Genomic DNA, 20241 nt, shown 5'->3' with positions numbered 1-20241 from the left:
TACACTGGTTTTAAAATCTTTACACTGGCTGCCAATTTGCTTCCGAGCAAAATATAAAGTGCTGGTTCTTACCTTTAAAGCCTTACATGGTCTAGGCCCAAGGTACCTTAGGGAGCGCCCTCTCCCCTACGTCCCAGTCCGCCACCTAAGGGCCTCGGAGGGCTCTCTGCTGCAGCTGCCTAATGTGAGACTGGCAGCCACACGCAAGAGGACCGTTTCCTTTGCCACCCCTCAGTTGTGGAACGACCTGCCGGTTGACATGCACCTGCTGACCTCCTTGAAGGCTTTTAAGCAGGCATTAAAGACGCTATTATTCCGGCGGGCCTTCCCTTTTTAGAACTCTTGTTCCTTTTGCTGACTTTTGTATACTGTTTTTAAGCAGTGTTGTTTTAAGCTGTGTTTTATTCTTGGATTTTAAAAACATTTTTAGTTTACAGTTGCTTTTAGTTATATGTTGTTTGTATATATTGCCCATGTGTTTTTATGCAAATGTTTTTAAACGTTGTGTATTGTGTTTTAAAGTTTTAACTTTTGTAAACTGCCCAGAGAGCTTCAGCTATGGGGCGGTATAGAAATTATGATGACTATGATGATGATGATGATGATGATAATACCTGTAAAACATGCTTTCTGACACATCTAGGTTATGTCAATGCTTTATTTTACTTCCTTAAAAATGTATATATTTTACTTTATTTTACTTATTGGAGGAATCAATCCTACCGGGATAGGTGGCCACCTCTGAACTCGGAGGCGACCGCCTATCCAATGCAGTGCAGGAGAAGTGCGGAGGAGATTGTCCCCTCTGCACTTCAGCTGTCCTGCATTTGGGGATAGACAGCCCATTTCAGCTGTCTAGCTGTGGGAAGGCAGAGCAGGGGAAGCAGCTGCCGGACGACACGTTGGATGTGTCGTACCAGCATTTCCACCTTCCCTGCCCCAGAATGTAAAATAAAACATAAAACATAAAAGTTATGCCTACAAAAACCATGCTAAGCTTTTATAGCCAGACCCATGCAGAATTTTATTTATTTAAAACATTTATACTCCACCTTTCCTCCAGAGCTCAAGGTGGCTAACAACAAAGATAATTCCATAATCAATCAGGTGTTAAATCTTCTATGAAGTAGATATGTTCTCAGTTGAGACCAACTCCCCATGTGGTGAGGATTTCTACCACTGATTTGGTCATCTGTATTAAAAAAAAAAAAAGTGTAATTTGTGGCCTATGATACTGAGTGAGAAGGGTATTCCACGGAACTGTAGAGTCTAATGGGTAGACTCTACAGTGGGTAGTAATGTCTTGTAGAGCCTTTCTACATGAGACTTTTATTGTGTGCTTGTGATTGCTCTCTTGTGGTAGTTTGCAGGTCCTTTACGTGACATCATCACCCTCCAGGGCCTTTCCTGCTCTGTGCAACCATTCTGCTGGCTTTTTTTAAATTGAGGGAAGTGTGGTGGTATTTAGAAATGGTGGATTGAGACTCTGGTTGCGCAATTCTGCTATACCGCAGCACCATCTAGTACTTATGAATTGAAATGTATACAAAGGCAGAGAAAGAAACTTCTCCCCCCGGGGGTAAAGGAGCCGATCATAATCCCACAAAGAATCTGGACGCAGAAGCCCCAGGCACGAGTTAAAAGCCTCATGTAGAAAAGCCCGTAAGAGCTAGTCTTCTCTGCTTTTTCTTCATGTGAAAGCTTATGCCATAATAAATTTGTTAGCACTCTTGTGTTTTTCTTCATGATTTCCAGATGTTAATATTTCTGTTTGAAGTGGTGTTTATATATTTTGAACAATTTAAATATTTGTAGTTTTTGTGAGGTATTTTTTAATATTCACTGAAATATTGGTGTGTGCTAGAAGGGTGGGGGGTTTTGTTTGTTTTTAGCAAGGAACAACAGTCATATCTCTGAAGTTATAGATGTGTGTGTATGTTGTATGGTGAAAAGGCTAGGTGGCATGTATGTTTTGTGATCTTGATTTCAAGTTGTAAACTGAACATTGTTTTAGGCTTTTTTCCATATTAACTTTTTTGATTAAAAAATAAATCACAAAACATAAGTGCATAACCTAAAATAACACCGAGTAAATGGCTTCAGAGGTTTAACAGCAAAGCAAGAAAGGGTTTTGAAGGCTTAAAAGCAAGGCCGTCTTCTTTTTTAGAAGCCTGAGTTCTTTTTTTCTGAAAGAGATGGAAAATGTTTTACTGACTTTTTTCAGAAGGTTGGTCTGTGAGAACATGCTAACCCTCTATGTCCCTAATACAATAATAAATTAATGATGTAATGATGATAGGAATCTGTGTGAAAGTCCTGGAGGAATGCCTGGAGGGATAAGCCTTCACTCCGTAGCAACAGAGTTAGTAAATTACTAGGGATGGAGCAGCCGCAACCATGGAATGCTACAAAGTTAGCCACGGTTGTCTGAATTGCTGCACTCTACTACATTTTAGCATACATTTAAGAAGTGGGCAAACTTCTCCACATTAACCACATGGTAAGTTATTTAAGTGTATTCACCCATAGCAGATGGGTAGGATTCCAAATTCAGACAGTAGTTGTTCCAGTGTCATGTGTAGCATGTTTCATCTGTTAAAAGGTAAAGGTGTCCCCAACCAATCGTGTCCGACTCTAGGGTGCGGTGCTCATCCCCGTTTCTAAGCCGAAGAGCCAGCGCTGTACGAAGACGCTTCCGTGGTCATGTGGCCAGCATGACTGAACACCGAGGTGCACGGAACGCTGTCACCTTTCCCGCCGAGGCGGTACCTATTTATCTACTTGCAATTTCTTGCTTTCGAACTGCTAGGTTGGCAGAAGCTGGGACTGAAGACGGGAGCTCACTCCGTCACGCGTCACTCGGGTCTCGAACTGCTGACCTGCCGACCTTCCAGTCTGCAGTTCAGCATCTTAACCACTAAGCCACCGCATCTGTTAGTACTTACTTATTTACAACATTTATATAAACAGATTCCGGAGCAGTGAACAATAAAAGACAAAAAGATAAAAGAATAAAGCACCATATTAAAAATACGTTATTTTAAAGAAAAAGAATACCAGTAAAAACTGGCTGGTCAGAAGGAATGCTTCCCGAAACAAAGATGTTTTCAGGAGGCACCAAAAACAACACAATTTTTGGCACCTGTCTGACCTCCAGAAGCAGGGAGTACCACAGAAAGGGGGCTACTACACTGATGGCTGTTCTCCTGGTGGACTCCATTCAGGCCATAGGTCCATGTGGTACTACCAGGAGCATGCCATCTGATGACCTCAGTGACCAGGCAGGTTGATAAGGGAGAAGGCACTCTCTCAGGTATCTCTCAGGTATTTGAAGTTTCGGATAGTGTATCTTCTTAACTGGTTTTGTGCATAAGAATCTCATGGTTAATTATGTCTGTGCAGTTCTACTTATCTCTGTAAAGACAGTTGAGCATCTAGTCCAGCAATCCTCTTGCAGTTACGAAGGGGTGGGGGCTGGGGGGGGGGGCTCTAGCCAAAAAAGAATTACACCATCTGCTAACATGTCTATGTATTTTGGAAGTCCAGTAGGATAAACAAACAAACAAACCCCAACCACTAACAAAGACCATTTTACCAAACTGGTTGAAAAAGGCCAATGGTGGTTGTGTAGCTACTTCCTTGCTCTTTAATGTGAAGCTATAAATGATTAAAATAGTTAGAGCAGGTGACAGTATCTAATAAGAAAGCATTTCAGAGAACAATGAATTTGTTAGCACGAGTATGACAAACTGTAATGAGCTTCCATTAGCAAACAGTGCCTTTTGGTTTGCAAAAGAAGAACAAATATTTTTCCTGTCTAATGAAATGATTCTGCACTGTTCATGTTTTACAGGAAATGGACAGAAGGCTTAGTATTTATTTGTCATTGGTTTATTGATGATGTGGTAAATGTCAGGAAAATATTTTAATGACCAGCTTCAAGATGACACAGCCTGCCAAAAGGAAATTATAGACCAGATTATCAGATGATTAAAAAGCTTGCTGTCATCTCAAAGGTAGTTACTTTTGGCCATCCAGTTCAGGAAACTTAACAATGTATGTATAATGAACTTACCACATAGGTAAATCCTAGGGAAATGCAGACTTGAGTGCAACATCTAAGGCACAACTCCTCCTAATTATCGTCTGTAGTGAGCTTTTGATGTGCAAAAGTGCTGGACAATTCTTTGCCCTTACTAAAACTCTGAGGTTGTCATTGTTGTTCCCACTTTGTAGAAGGGAAGGAAGATGTTGGTGTGAATACACCTTAGCTGTATGGACATTCTTGCCTCAGTATTTAGTCTAGATTGGATAGTTAATTTGGCTGCTGATCTACTTTTCCAAAAAATCTTTAGGCAGAATTGGGACATGTTTTACCCTAACGAGGGGGTTGGTGGGAGTTGCTGGCAGTCCATAAAGAAGTCTGGCTCCTTTTGATGTCCTCCTTTGTAGCACTGCTGTAATAAGTCCACTTCTCCCCATTCCTCCTGTTGCCATGATAACATCCATATCGTCGTACACATTAGACAAGCTTTCCCTGACTGGTGCCCTCCAGATATATTGGACTGCAACTCCCATCATTCCAGCAAGCCACAGCCATTGGCCATGCTGGCTGGGCATGATGAGAATTGTAGCCCAATACAACTGGAGGGCACTAGGTTGGAGGAAGGCCGCATTGGACTGTTTCTGTTGTTTAAAGTGTATATAGCTCAAGCAGCATGCCTACCCTCAGCCTTTCTGTGTTCGCTAGTCTGTACAAACCCTGCCCACATACAAATTGCATGTGTGAAGACTTGGTACATGCAGCTAAACACCTTGCAGACTTTAGGAGTGGGGTCTGGGTTCATTTTAACCAGGGTTGTTGTAGAAGTAGTAGTACACTACTTGCATGACTATAGGTCACCACAATAGGAAATGCAACTGTTATATAAAACAAATTGCATAGATTTGGTAAAATCAAACTGGATTTTAAAAAACAACAACAGCAGGGTTGTCCTTAATAATGATGAGAAGTAATGGCAAACATAGGGTAGGGGGAAATTGTGATAGTCAGTTAAAAAGGTATTTGATATTGGAAGAAAGCAAAACAAGTACCTTTGTTAACTGCATTCTTGTTCTCTCTCCAGCTGAACAAACAACAACTACAGGTTGTGAAGGAGCGCTTCCAGGCCTTTCTAAATGGAGAGACTCAAATTGTGGCTGATGAAGCATTTTGCAATGCAGTACGAAGCTATTATGAGGTAAGTAGGACCGGTTTTATTCTGGTGCCATTTTAAAAGTAGGTGGAGGGTGTGTGTGTGTCTAAGAACCCATTTTGTAGAAGTACATTTAAGTCTATGAGCCAGTACATTAACGGAAAACATTTAAAACAACATGTTTAAATTCAGAAATTCTGTGTTATTTGGCTAAAGCTTCCCAAAATCATTATCTGTACTGGAAGATAGTCACCTTTCAGTGGGATGTGGTGAGCAAATGGTATAGTAGTAGTGTTCAATATCCTTCCTGGAGCTTTTGGTTAGAGACATGGCTCTCATATCTATCTTGTCATGTGAAAGTTATCCTGCCATCTATGGATAATTTGGAAACACGGTTACTTTTCCTCATATATAGGAACAACCAGAATTCTTCAAGATTGGCTGTTTGTGAGCCCTCACCTCATCTCAAGGGTAATTGTGTGAATAAAATTTCTTGATAAGTTCAGCTTAGTGCCTCATAGGAATTTCATTAGCATGGTCTGAACAAAAAGAAAACTTTTTTCAGTTTTTTAGCCCCTGCATGCCAGTGGTGGGGAGGGATTTAGGAAAGCAAATGGCTGGGGCTGGGGCAGGTTTAAGTCTCCCCTATGCACACACAGTGTTCCCAGTCTGGATTGGGGGCCCACAAGCTTACATGTAAGTAAAAAAAAAAAAAAGAGGTTCAGCTACATGCTGTGTATTTCATGTATTGTGTACTTTAGCCCTTAGTATTTTTCTCCTTTACTGTAATCACACTTCTTTTTGACCTTCCTCCTGTCTTATACCCTACTGGTGTGTGGTGTGTGTGTGTGCGCGCGCGCATGCGTGTACACCGTATGTATTTAATCACATGCTTCACAAGGCCACTCAACCATCTTTGTGAGAGATGTCATATGTGTGAATTATGCCAGCTGAATAATCAGTTTGTGGACACCAAAGAAGGATCACAAGAGATTGCAAAGATTAAGATTTCACGGCCTGGCTAGACAGCTTTTTCAATACAGAGGACCACATCAGACACAATGCATCATAAGCTAGTGCTGCAGCTTTTTAGCATATTTTAGTTGTGTATATGTCAAATGTTCTTAATTTTAGGAGTGTGACAGGGGCCAGACTACAGTTGAGCTTCTCTTATCAAATATGAGAAACCATAAGTCAGGTATTGAGGTTTTTTTTGCTGTAAGAGCTTTGAAATGGTGAATTGAAATTAATGTGGGTTTCTATTCAGCCTTTCTGCCTTCTTCTTTCATCTTTCTCCATTTATTCCCCATCACATTTTCAAACACATTTTCAATGCATACTCAAGGCTTCAGGTGAAGGCTTGTAGTGCTGCCTAAAGAGAGGGATAAATTCCCCCTCCCATTATTGTTATTATTAATAATAATATTAATATGTATTTTTATACAGCCTTTCTGGAACCAACCAAGGCAACTTATACAAATTCAAATGTGGTAAGGCACACCTAATTTATAAAAATTATCAAATGTGATAAGGCACGCAGTACAAACTAGAGCTTGATTGCAGGACTAATTATTAGTAGAAGAAAGACTGTGCTTAGGGCAATCATTTAGTTATGCAATAGCGTGACTGAAAGAGAAGCAGTACCATGCTGTTGGTAGCATTATTTATCTTGGCTATATCCCAAGCAAGATCAACTTGTAATTGATGGAAAAGCTAGAAGAATTTAGTTAGATTGCATAGCAGAAAAAAAGGGGGTACAAGTAGCTCCAGAAGCAGAATCCAAAAAGAGGCAAGCCTTAAGCAAGCATTAGGGCACAGGGAAATCTATTCTGGACCGGTAGAGTGAAAACCATAGAGCGCCATCAAAACGCATTGGGTAGTTTGTGGTACCTAAAATGTTTTTCTGCTAAGTACCAGCCTGAGTCTTCTCTCTCTTCTTTTGGGTTCTGATAGTGTACTGGAAGACTGATGACAAAATGATGTGGAGCCTTGTCAAGCTTTGATTAAGAAGATTTGCTATAGGGGATTTGGCATACTTGAAACAAAAAGGAGCAAATGGATAGGAGGGAGAGGATGGGTATATAAGTACCTGCTGCAGGGGCACTAGGAAGGGACAATGAGAGACCTGTACTGCGCATGCATGTCCATGTTGTGTAGTGTATGACAACTTCGGAGCATTGTGGTGGTGTGGTTAGACACAGGGATGGGCAACTTGTGGCGCTCCAAATGTTTTGGCCTTCAATTCCCATCATCCCTGACTCTGCTGGTTAGTGCTGATAGGAGTTGTGGCTCTCCAGAACTTTTTGCATGTAAGTTACCCATCCCTGTGTTAGAGTGTTGTACTAGGACCAGGGAGACCTGGGTTGAAATTCCTGCTCAGGCATAAAGCTCCCAGGATAGGTCAGGCACTCACTTAGCTAGAGATGCTGGAGAAATCTGAGACAAACTAAAATGAGCTCAGATTTCTAAGAATCCGATCTGCAGAATCCAGTGCGGAGCGACCCCTTCAGGTCACGTGGAGTTCATGGATTTTTGGATTATTTTTTTACTTTCCTGAAATTTAAGCATATTTACTCGTAGGAAAATACGCAAGTTTCTGCTGAGGAAAAGTTGAATGGGATGGGGGACAATATGCTAAATATTACATACTAAGGTAAATTATGTAAATTCTCACGAAACCTCTTACGTAATTTATTGCGTATTTTTCCGCATGACAGAAAAAAATATTCACATCCATCTGTGAGCGGATGACGGAACAGAAGGCTCCTGACAATCCGCAAAACACAGACAGAGCAGATTTTACACAGTCTGTACATCTCCACTCTTAGCTTTCCTACTTTACAGAGTTGTGATAACAAAATGGGGAGGGGTAACTGTGTACCACCCTGTGGTCCCTGGGGGAATTGTGGAATAAAAATATTAATAACTACTTGAGGACTTGAGTCTTCCAAATACTTAAGGCACAAGGATCATTAACCAAATGTATTCTTGTGCTTATGTTTATAATTTAAGATGATCTAAACCAGGGGCAGTTTGGACTTGAACTCCCAGCTTTTCTGACCACTGACCATGTCAGCAGAGTCGTCTTGGAATTGAAGCTCCAAACATCTAGAGATCTACCTTATGTCCATCCCTGATCTATTATTGATTGATTGAGTTGATTTATACCCTGCCTTTCTACCAAGAAAATGGCTCTCAAGGAGGCTTACAATAATAGGAACAGAATTTTTTTTTTAAAAAAACTTGATTAAAACAATTATAACATAAATACATTAAAAGCATAACAATAATAGAATAAAAAGTACCCAGCCCAACAGACCAGCTTAACACCAACTGTGATCTAAACATTGGAGAAATTTGCATTTGGCGTACTTCTATTTTTTTTTCTCCCAAGAGAAATCACCCCAGTCTGTTAGGTAGCAAGATGTTTTAAAAAACGCAATAATACTTATTTGCACACTTGGATTGAGGTATGTCTTGGAGCATTCTATTGAAAAGAGCAACTGTACACCAAATCTTGAAGGAGCTGTCACCTGTCAAACCTTAAACTATTTTTTTTTGTATACTAAGCAGGGCAGCACATTGAGTGAAGGAGCTAGAAAAAACAGGCTGAAATCCATAAAGAAACAATGAGCAATGAGGTGTTAAATTTATATAATCCAAAGAGATCAGTGTTCATTATTATTTTTATAGAATCCAATGGAGAACCAATTTTGTCATTAGAATAGTCTGTTTGGGTGACTGAGAAACTCTAACAGTAACGGTATTTGTTATTGTGGGATGGGAGGGCAAGTGAGTATGAGTTCTGTTCAATTTGCATTTTCCACTGTGGTGCTTTACTGAAAGAGCGAACTGGGAAATCAGGTTCTTTACAAGCTTGTATACTCTTTAGAGTCTAAAGAAATTGTTGTAATTCTGTCAAAACATTTGTTCTTATTATTTCATATTCCCTTTTGAAGGTGGTGTTATGACCTGACTGAGCAGGAAAGAAACTGCTTAAAAGCTAAAAGTATTCTGAAGTTCTTGCTTTAGTCCATTTTTTTAACTGCATAATGCCTTAAAATTAATTACTTGGTTTGTTTACATTGGGAAATACTATGGCTAGAACACTTCTATTTAGTTTGCAATAACTACTTCATTAAGGAATTGGTTCCACTATCTGATTTGCTACAAGAAACTTTTCCCTAGTTTCCCAGTTTAATTTTTCTTTTAGCAAACACAAGCTTATTGTCTAGCTCAGTGCTTTTCAATGTAAATAGTTCCTTTCTTCTCCTTGTTTTATTACTCTATGAGGAATTTTGAAGGGCTATTATGTGCCTACTTAATATGCATTATTTTGCCAAAATTAAGTAATACCCCTACTCTCCTTTTGAACTGTATATCTGATAGGCTTATACTTGTTCTTCCTCCATCCTTAACTAAATGTTTCACATAAATGTGTTTAACAAAACCGAAATGGCTTCTTTTTTTCCTTCCTTTTCTTTAAGAGAGAAGCTGCTTTGGGAGAGGGAGAAGGGATGTTTAACTCCAAACTGCTTTTCATCTTGTGGGTTTCCAAGCAGGGTTTTGTTTTAAATCATGAGCAGCAGATTAGGGTCTTAAGCAGCCTCAGCGCCAGCTCTCTCACTGCCTGAGGTGGGAGAGAACACACAGCACTGCATCATGCCCCCCTTCCCCTTTTCCTATGTGTAGTGCCATGGCTTCTGGAAGAATATTGTGATATTGAGGAGGGCATAGTGGTGTGTAGCAATGGTTCCCCCATGGTTGAATTTTATGCCTGAACTCCCCTTCTGTGAGGTCCCTGTGCCTGGAACATTCTTATGAGAAGGGAGGATGTTCTGGCCAGGGTAGCCAGGTGGACAGATAAAGCAATCGGAGATACCATTTGTGGGAGGTGATAGCAGATCACTTATGAATAATTTATATAACCTTGTACATAAGTAGTTTCTAGCTAGTTTGCGAATTCACAGGTGTAGGTGATGATTAGTTAGTCACATGGGCATGGGCTAGTATGGTATAAAAAGCCATAGAGAGTTCAGAATGATGAACCTTTCCGTGGGCAAGGAGTCGGCACGTGCCACAGCTGACCGGCTTGGTAGCACAGCTGTTACTGTGTTGGGATTCCCAGTGACTGAAGGGATAGAAGTACTCTGTATTCTGCCAGTTCCTTCCCATGTTCTTCCCTGCTACCTCTCCTCTGAATAAAATCTGGGAAAGGAATCAACCTGGTGTGTTCACTGCCTTGTTCAAATCCAAAAGAACCTCTCCCCCTGACAGAACACCATGGCGCACCCCCTTACCTTGCCTGCCACATTAGCTCAATGGAGAGCTGTGCGGCTGGAAGAAGCAGCCATGGTGCTCTCTCAAGAACTCATCCAGGTCTCACAAGAGCCCTGCAGCTGTTTCGTCCAGCCACATAGCTCTCCATAGTGCTGATGCGGTGGTGGCAAAAGTAAGGGGGACATGACTTGGGAAATGGAGGATGGGCAGCTGCTCCAGAGAGCCCTGCCAGCTGCTCTCTCACTGCAGCAAATACCACGGTGGGAGAGTGGTTGACAAGGCAGTGTGAGGAGTGGGGGTGCAATTCACCCCTTCTCCTACTTCCTGGCCTGATGTGGGTGCCTCACCCTGCTTCTTGGGAGGGCCAGCCCTGGTCTTAAGCATTCCTGCTTCTCTACTGCTTCATCTCTTCAATTTGGAAGGGGGCCACTTTTATTTATGTATAATAAATAAAGGTCACTGCCACTTCATTTTAAAAGCAAAAAAGTTGCATAGATGCTGCTTCTTTTAAATATGAAATATTTAAAGGAAAGGAGGGCATAAATATTCATAACTTATGGCTGATTCTCACTGCTTTTTATTTTGGGGTATGTATTCCTCGGTACAAAATACATGTGTGTGTGTGTCCCATCAAGCGTATCTAATATCGATAATGCTTTTATTGACATATATTCCTTTTTTCTGAGAAAAAATTTATTATGTTTGGAAAATCACTTAAGGAATTGCCTGTGTCTAAATATCTGAGTCTCCGTGCTGCAGTCCCCTGCATGGAAACAGCGATAGGGGATTAAGCAGCTTGCATGCTCACAGAGCTCCAGCTGCCACAGCTAGTAATGGGATCTCCATACGCTTGCATGCTTCTGGATCTCAGACTGCCTTGAGTGCTGACTCCCTTGCACAGAGGCTAGCATAAATTGAAATCCCCTTGAAAGTTTATAATCTTTTAAATTGGATTATTGAATTAAGGGGGATGATCAATGCTAGAAGTCTAATATAACGTGTGCATTTTCCCAAGCTGAGTGAGGACTTTCCAAAGTAGGCTGGGGAAAAAGATTGAATTTTGAAATGACTGCCTTCATGACTTTGCAGAATAGTGTGTTGCAGTTAGCCTAATAAGTTTTCTAAGACACACATAAGTAATCAACATTTCATTAACTACTCATTAGTTGCTGCGTGTGTTGAAAATGAACAGTTTATTAGAGATCTTGTGCCTACAGCAGTTGCATATTCCAGACTGAAATATCAACTACATTCAAAATTATACCTCGGAGAATGCATCTTAATGGGCCACCAAGTGTCCCATTAGTTGAACACTGCTGTTTTTCTATATGCTTTGCTAGTTGAATTATGCATAATTTGTTTCTGTACTGCATAAATGTACCTAGCTTTGCAGAGTACTATGACTGAAATCACATTTCTCTTGACACCAATAATAAAAGAACGTAGTGGTTGCTGAAATATCACATCAGGCTTCCTTTTCTTGTGTGTGGTGTGTGTGTGTGTGTGTGTGTGTGTGTGTGTGTTAGTCTCCCGGAGTACCTGCAGCTTTCCAAATGCAGCGTACTGAGCTCTAACAGGATATGAGGTATTGCTAATACTTTCTGGCAGATAAGATTTGGACGTGGGTGGTGTCCCTGTTGTCTTTATTCACTGTGAGGGGTAATGATAGTTACATTATATGTCATTCTTTAAGAGAACTTGATAGAGATGTTTATAATATAGTGTGCTATGATTATGAAAGGGAAATACAACTCAAATTATTGTCACTGATGGTGGACTACTTTTGTGTTACAAAAGGGAAGGAATGGGAAGAATCTGGGCATATTGGGGTGAGGATACACAGGGCTGGGGATCTGACACACCCAGTGCATATTTTGGGTGCTGTGCTCATAAGGTTATATGTAGGCATATCCAATTTGTGAGATCCCCCCCCCCATTTTTTTGTTGGGAAAATGGTTATGCAAATTGTGTTTTTACACATGTAGTGTCCACATCAAACACTATTTGACGTCTGTGGTTAAAGGCATTGATCCATGGTCTAACTCTCATATATGCGTATCTAGACTGGTATATCGTGTAAGTCATCTGTTGTTAGAATGGTAATATTAGCCTTTAGGTATTCAAATCTTGGTTTTAATTAAAGGGAACAATTTTAATTAAATTTTGTATGCATAACTTTAAGATGGTTCAAGGACATTTTATTTCTTAAAACTCTGAGTCAAAATTCTTAAACTCTTAAAATACATTATCTGTAATCTTCCCTTTTATCACTGTCATGGTGCCTAGATTAGAGATCATGTTTTTTGCATATACAGTAGAAAAGGATCAGATCTTTGATCTAATTAACTGCAGAAACAGTGTTTCTTTTTTAGCTTTCTGTGCAGGCTTCAACAAACTTTGGATACTCTGTTTCCCTGATGGGCTTCTTCCAGCTGCTTCCTTTCTGTGTCGATGTTCCTTTGGGTAATTGATTATTTGTAAGAATGCCATGGTGCATGCTTATATATTAAGTTGCTGGATATCATCCAGTATAACTTAAGTGTGCTCGAGGTATTTACATCACAGACATTTGCCTTGACATCAGTACATGGGAAATGTGGCTATTTCTGATGTCTGAATTAATTAAAGGCTATTTGTTTGGACAGTCCTCCTTCTTGTGAGGGACCATGCGGGGTAGAGAGGAAGAAAAGAGGTAGGGGAGTGAGTGTCCTTGCAAGTATTGTGGACAGGAGGAAGAGGGAAATTGGCCCATCACCATCCACTGCTTCTTTTAAAATGACCCACAGACAGAACAGGGCATTTTCCACCATTGTGTTTTAGTTTCCTAAGTCAACACCTTCTTTGCAGGCTCTCACACTTTGCTGGAGATTTCCAAGTGATGGTACTGAATGTTACAATTATGTGGTTGAGTAGACAAATTTGTCCAGCATGTAATTCTCGGCTGTATTACTAATCAAGCACCACTTTCTCTAAAAGTTCTTCTTCAGCTCAGAATAGCCCCCTCATGTCTTATAAACATGGAGAGGGCTCCATGAATAGAAGGGGAAGTTGGGCCATGCTGGTTGTCCTGCCTCCTGATCTTGCATGGCTCCATAGCTCTGCCCCTGCCGTCCACACGTTGAACATAGGTATCTGAAGAATGGAAGCCTACATGTGATCAGGAACCTTGTATGATTAGGATTCTAGATCATGTGGACGTCTACATGTGTAGGCTTCCTTTCCTCAGAAGACGATGTTCCATACATGGGCATCCCCATGCATATCTCTCACTTGATAGCTGGTGTCTGTTATAATAGTAGGAACCAAAGTGTTCCATGAATAAATGCAGGGAGGGAAGCTGTTTGGAGGAACACCTGCAGAGAGTTGAAACCTAGGACAGCACCCCTTTTGGTATTGGTTCTTGTAATACACAGTTGCACAGTGTTAGGGAAAACTGTTCTGCAATTTAGACCTGTGGTCTCATTTCATGAACTTTGCAGCAGTAAATATTATGGTGTCATCAATACACTTTATGGACATAACACTTAGCTATTTCTGATGTAGTTTTGCCTTGTTAGATTTAACCCAAATTATAGTATGCTTATTTTAGACCTACTATTCTCATAATGTGTGCAGGTTCTTTCCTTTACTGTTTGTGGTGAGATGAGGGGAAGACTTTGATACAGACAAGTATTGGGAGGTCTTCCTAAGACCTCAGTTCTTTGGTTATAAATATGATGCACAGAGATTCTAAACAGAGTTTGCCAAAAACAAACAATCTTCGAGATTATGAATGTTGAATTTGGCATTCCCTGTGTGTGTGAAAAGAGGTCTGCCAAAACAAGTTGTATTTAGAAATGCCAAGAACAACTGGAAGGTTCCAGTGCTGGGAGGTGTACTCTAAAACATCTGGAAGGTTTCAAGGTTGGGTAAGGCTGCATTAGTGAATTTCTAAAATGAGGCATCTGGGCTCAGGCTTTGGATTGACTCCCTAATCCGCTTTCTGTAGTGTTTGATTGCAACTAAACAGGTGATAGAACAGCATTTGGCAGTATGATGAAGGGACAGTTTTTATTTAATATGTCTTTACTTTTCCAGGCTTTCATTGTGGCTCATCATAGACTCAATATACTGCCTTGCCCTAAAGCAGGATATTGTAACTAACCTATTTTTCACGGAGCCCATGATGGCAGGCACTAACAAATCCCACCTGCAGATCTAATTCACATCGTGTGGTTTACACTCTGTGACAAGCAGAGGATAGTAGCTCTGGGTCAGGTTTCAAAAAGGGAAGGACCATAGCTCAGTGGTGGGCCACGTGCTCTGCATGCAGCATGAGCTGGGTTCAGTCCCCAGCATTTCCAGGTAGGGCTGGGAAATACCCCTCTCTGAAACTCTGGAGACTCACTGCCAGTCAGTGGACCAGTACTGAGCTAGGTGGACCAATGACCTGAAGGCAGCTTCCAGTTATCAAGTAGTTTACTAATATGCCTCAAATGGGCAAGCCCTCACAATACCAGGGAATAGGAGCCCTCTCCTCAGTAAGTTAGCAGCTAATCAGTGTGGAAAATTCCTTCCGTATTCCATACAGCGACAGTGAGCATTTACCTTGTCAGGGTAAATGATTGTGAAATAACAAGTTCCAACATAACTAATGCCAGCTGCCATCTTGTGTAGGCGGATTGATGACAATAATTTTACATTCATGTGATTTTTGTCAACAGTCCATGTTGTAATTTGGTTTGAGATTGTTGCTGCTCAGCTTCTAAGATCCCCAAACTGCAAGATTGCAACGTTGTAGAGGCAGGAGTAGAGCCCATTATGTTCAGAAGGATAGGAGCCTCTGTTTCCTGTACATTTAAGGTGCACGTATAAACAAGCGTCTTAGTTCTTACCTTTGTTCATCATCATATCCTTGTTTTGTACTTGTTGTCTTGATGTATTTGAAACAGGTATACTAGATCAGATGTTGCATACACATCTACTCTCTTGCCATCCCAATTGATGTTGCCCTTCTCTCATTGTATGAGAATGGAAAGTAGGACTTGAGTGTAGATTCTATGTAAAATTCTTCTTCGTGGTCTCTGTGCATCACACATATAGGCTGTGCACCTGCGCAGATCCTCGATTCAGGAAACTTCTATAGCTGAGGAATTTTGGCGGGAACCCCTCCCCTACCATCCCAGTGCGCATCTCCCTAGCGGGTTCCCGCTTACTCCCTCAGTTCTCTTTCGACCACCATTGTGGTAGCCTCGTGAGGGAACTTCTTCTGCATTCACTTCATTCTGAAAGTGTTTAAAAAGCAGAGATTTTATTCTTTTTTCTATCTATCACCGTTTTCTACCTTGACTCTTCTGCGTTGTTTTTATTTATGTATTTATTTATTTTGCGATCTTGTGATCACCCTCATGGGCATATGGCCCTTAAGGCGCTGTTTAGAAAGTGTGTCCATTGTGGAGGCAAGTTACCACTGACCGATGGACATTCTCTTTGTCTTTTTTGCCTTGGAGAAGGCCACGTTGTTGAGGCTTGTCTTCATTGCAAAGCTTTTTCAAAGGAGGTGAGATGAAATGTCTCTGGCTAAAAGTCACTCCGTGGAAACGAGTGTTGGAAGTGGTGGAGAAACCAGAGGGTATGGCGGAGAAGTCAACCTCCCCATCAGGAGATTTACTTGCCAGGCAGGAGCCTGATTGAGTGTTGGGGATGTCTTCCCCTCAATGTCATACACCTCTGAGTACAGAAGATCCTCCTGCTTCAGGCCGGTCTTTGATGTTTGCACTTTCTAAGATCTCAGACTCTTGGATCCTCGCCGTTATCAAAAGTAGGTACAAGATAGAATTCAAAGCCCTTCCTCCTTTCAGTATTATGAGAGTTAAACCCCCTTCAGATGTGATGCTGATAGAGATGTGCTGCAGATAGATCCCAGGAAGTTTTAAATGATCACTTTGGCTACCATCCTCCTGCTTCTTCAAAGAGGAGTATGGTTTGCAGTGATAGACCTCAAAGATGCCTATTTCCACATCGCAGTCGAGAACACTAATCAAAGATATCTCAGATTCGTCATTGGCTCCAAGATGTTTCAGTTCTGAGTACTGCCATTTGGCCTGGCCACCACTGTGAGAGTGTTCGCGAAGTGTATGGCGTGGTGTGCGCCTACCTTCGAGTCTGGGGCATCAAAGTCTATCCTTATCTTGATGACTGGCTGTTAGTCATGTCGTCTGAGAAGCATCTAGTACAGTCAATAGTGGTTGTTCTGAACCTTCTGAGCTCACTGGGCCTTTACATCAATGAGGAAAAGTCCAAGCTGAGTTCAACGCAAGTAATACCATTTATAGGGGCAATGTTGGACTCCGTTTTGGCTCATGCTCATCTGCTGCAGGACTGAGCGTGGACCTTGGCAGATCTAGTGGGCAAGCTGCATCGGAGGCACATTGTCACAGCATTTACCATCCAGTGACTACTCAGAGTCATGGCAGCCACTGTCTCCATTGTGGAATGGGCATGCCTTCAAATGCAAACACTACAGGGATGGTTTCCTTGTGTATTTGTCAGTACCAGGAATGCACATCAGACTTGACTGACCATACCAACAGAGGCTGCTTCTTCACTCCTATGGTGGATGGATACACACAACCTGCTTTGAGGTACTCCATTTGTCCATCCAGTGCCATCACAAGTGCTCATCACTGATGCTTCGCTTCTGGGACGGAGAGCACATTGTGGCCAACTACAAATACAAGGATTGTGGACCAAGGATGAGAAATAACACCATATCAATGTCCTCTAGTTACTGGTTGTGAAGAAGGCCCTAATTGCTTTTGAAGTCGATCTTTGAGACAAGCGTGTCCAGATACTTACCAACAATACCACAATACTCTGGCATCTCAACAAGGAGGGTAGAATGCATTCTTCCAGACTGGTAATGCTGACATTGAAAATCTTCAGTTGGACCATTCCACTGAGGTATCACCTGTTGGTGCTCCATATTGCAGTCACTGACAATGTCTTAGCAGATTCACTGAGTGAACTTACCTGTCTTCCCACGAATGGCAGATGGCTCCATCAGTGGTCCATCTTCAGTTCCAACATTCGGGAACCCCAGCAGTAGACCTGTTTGTAATGGCTCAGAACCTGGTTTGCAGGAAGTTCTGTTCAAGAGCGGGAAAGGGCAGAACTTCCCTCAGAGTTCATAGTTCTGTGGAAGGGAAGGATCTTCTATCTTTTTGCTCTGTTCCCATTACTGACAAAAGTAATAATCAGAATCAGAGCAGAGGGTACCAAGTATATACTGATTACACCATGGTGGCTAAGTCAGGCTTGGTTTGCCCCACTTCTCAAACTGGCTAGAGTGGAATTCATTTGACTACTGTGTCCAACATCAAGATCTATCTTTGCTCAGATTGACAGCATGGAGGATTTGTCAGTGAAACAGTGATTGCCCTTGGGGGTACGTCATGTGTTGGATGCTGCTAGGAAACCATCTATGAGAAAGTCTTATGCTTCCAAATGGGGAACTTTTAGTGTTTTTGCAAAAACCTATGGGGTTGACCCAGTTCAGAGTTCAGTAGATGTAGTTCTTAATTTCCTCTATTCACTGTTAAAGAAAGGACTTACATTTTCTTCAGTTCAAGTCTCCCTGGCAGCTGTCTTGGTGAACCACCAATCTGATACAAGCGTTTTCCATTTTTATGCATCCAGTAGTTTGACAGTTTTTGAGGGGAATTAGAAACCTCTCAGTTCAGTTACCAGTTCCTCAGGGAAGCTTATCTGTTGTCCCAAAGGCTCTGACTGAAAAATGCTTTGAACCCTTTGCAACAGTGGATCTTCTACTTTTATCCTGGAAAGTCACCTTCCTTATGGCAATTACCTCGGCGCGAAGATCGAGTGAGTTATGTGCTGTCTGTATCGATGTTCCATACCTAGTGTTTTGTAGATACAAGGTTGTATTCAGACCAGACCTAGCGTTCCTACCAAAGGTGGTGTCGGAAAAAAGGATAAAGGTGTCCCCAACCAGCCGTGTCCAACTCTAGGGGCTGGTGCTCATCTCTATTTCTAAGCCGAAGAGTCAGCGCTGTCTGAAGACGCTTCCGTGGTCATATGGCCGGCATGACTGAACACCAAGGTACACGGAACGCTGTTACCTTTCCCGCCGAAGCAGTACCTATTTATCTACTTGCAATTTCTTGCTTTCGAACTGCTAGGTTGGCAGTTGGCAGGGACTGAAGATGGGAGCTCATTCCGTCACACAGCACTCAGGTCTCGAACTGCTGTCCTGCTGACCTTCCGGTCTGCAGTTCAGCGTCTTAACCACTAAGCCACCACGGTGTCGGAGTTTCACCTAAACCAAGACATTGTTTTACCATCTTTCTTCCAGTCACCTCCTTCACTGGTAGAAACGACTCTACATATGTTGGATGTCCGTCAGGCCCTGGTGTTCTACAAGGTTAGGACAGAGACTTTCTGAAACTCACAGCATCTCTTCATTTGTTATGGGGATCCCATAAAAGAGTCACCTGAATCATCACAAAGGTTGACATCGTGGATTGTTCATATTATAAAGCTAGCTTACGAGCTTTCTGGCCTCAAGTTATTGAACTCAATCAAGGCACACTCCACACAAGGAGTATCCACATTGACAGCTTTTGGACAAGGGGTTTTGTTGCCTGACCTCTGTAAAGCTGCAACTTGGGCCAAACCATCAATGTTCATTACGCATTATAGACTTGACGTTCAAGCTCGAGAGGACTGCTGCTTAGGTTGGGCCGTCTTATCATCACCTCTACAATGAGACATCACTACACACCAGCCCGCCTCTGGTAAGTCAGCTTGTCAAACGCCCGTATGTGTGATGCACAGAGATCACAAAGAAGAAAATCAGGTTGCTTACCTGTAACTGTAGTTCTTAAAGTGGTGATCTGTGTATTCACACAACCCACCCCACTGTCCTCGCTTTGGTGTCAATATTCATGTCAATACCAAGGTAAGATTTCTACCCTTGGATCCAAGGCCAAATTAGGAGGTCTCAAGGAACTGAGGGACTGCGTGGGAACCCGCTAAAGACATGCATAGTAGGATGGGGGGGGGGGGTCCTACCAAAACGATCCTCTGCTATAGGAGTTTCCTAAACTGAGGCTCCATGCAGGAACAGAGCCTGTATGTGTGAATGCACAGATGACCACTCGAAGACCTACAGTTACAGGTAAGCAACCCGCCTATCTCCTATTTATCTGTGTTTTGCTGCCAGAAGAGTGTGTCTCCTTCTAGGGTGCCCCTCATAGAATGAAAATGTGAGGTTACACTCAATCTCTAGTATGAGGGTCAGTGACTTGTAACCCTGGATGAAATCAGGTCTCTTGAGAAGTTCCTCCTAGTCTATTAGATGCTAACTCAAATTGCCCCCTTGCCAGGAACAGACTTCAGATAACTTGGGTGTATGACTTGGAGTGGTGATTCGTTGACACATGCCTTTTCAGAAGGCCCTTTGGCAAGTGGAATGAAAAGATCTAAAATCAATTGTGAATTATAATCCCTGATTTGTAAATTTATCAATACTTTCCTAATTCTTTTTCACCATCCCCCCCAAAAGTAGTAGTGTTGCTGGGAAATCAAGGTGCTAGCCAGTGCTCTACTGGTGTTGTCTGTTTCAAACCCCTGCCTTCTCTCCCCTCCCCCCCCGCTTTTGTGTGTTTGTACAAAAGCTTAATCCATAATATTAAAAACCATATTCATATCAGAACTGGACCAAATTTGGTTGAATTGAAAACAGGTTCCTATTTAGAAAGAAGCA

At 41.9% G+C, this 20241-nt stretch overlaps 1 protein-coding gene across 9 annotated transcripts in view; it reads left to right on the top strand.

The window, feature by feature from the left end:
- The window catches only part of CADPS2 (calcium dependent secretion activator 2), a 441065-nt gene that overhangs the window by 70576 nt on the left and 350248 nt on the right, over window positions 1-20241 (top strand). For all 9 annotated transcript variants that reach the window (XR_014784449.1, XR_014784448.1, XR_014784450.1 and 6 more), the window contains exon 2: window positions 5127-5240. Coding sequence is in view for 6 of the 9 variants with exons in the window: in XM_084810861.1 (XP_084666987.1) it covers window positions 5127-5240 (114 nt within the window). In the remaining 3 variants the exon portion in view is untranslated. The remainder of the gene's footprint in view (window positions 1-5126; window positions 5241-20241) is intronic.

This window comes from Heloderma suspectum, chromosome 7 (genome assembly GCF_057233095.1).
Source record: "Heloderma suspectum isolate Gila_16-S chromosome 7, 16-S_ref, whole genome shotgun sequence".
Taxonomy (NCBI): Eukaryota; Metazoa; Chordata; class Lepidosauria; order Squamata; family Helodermatidae; genus Heloderma; species Heloderma suspectum.
This window is presented reverse-complemented; position numbering and strand designations above follow the sequence as displayed.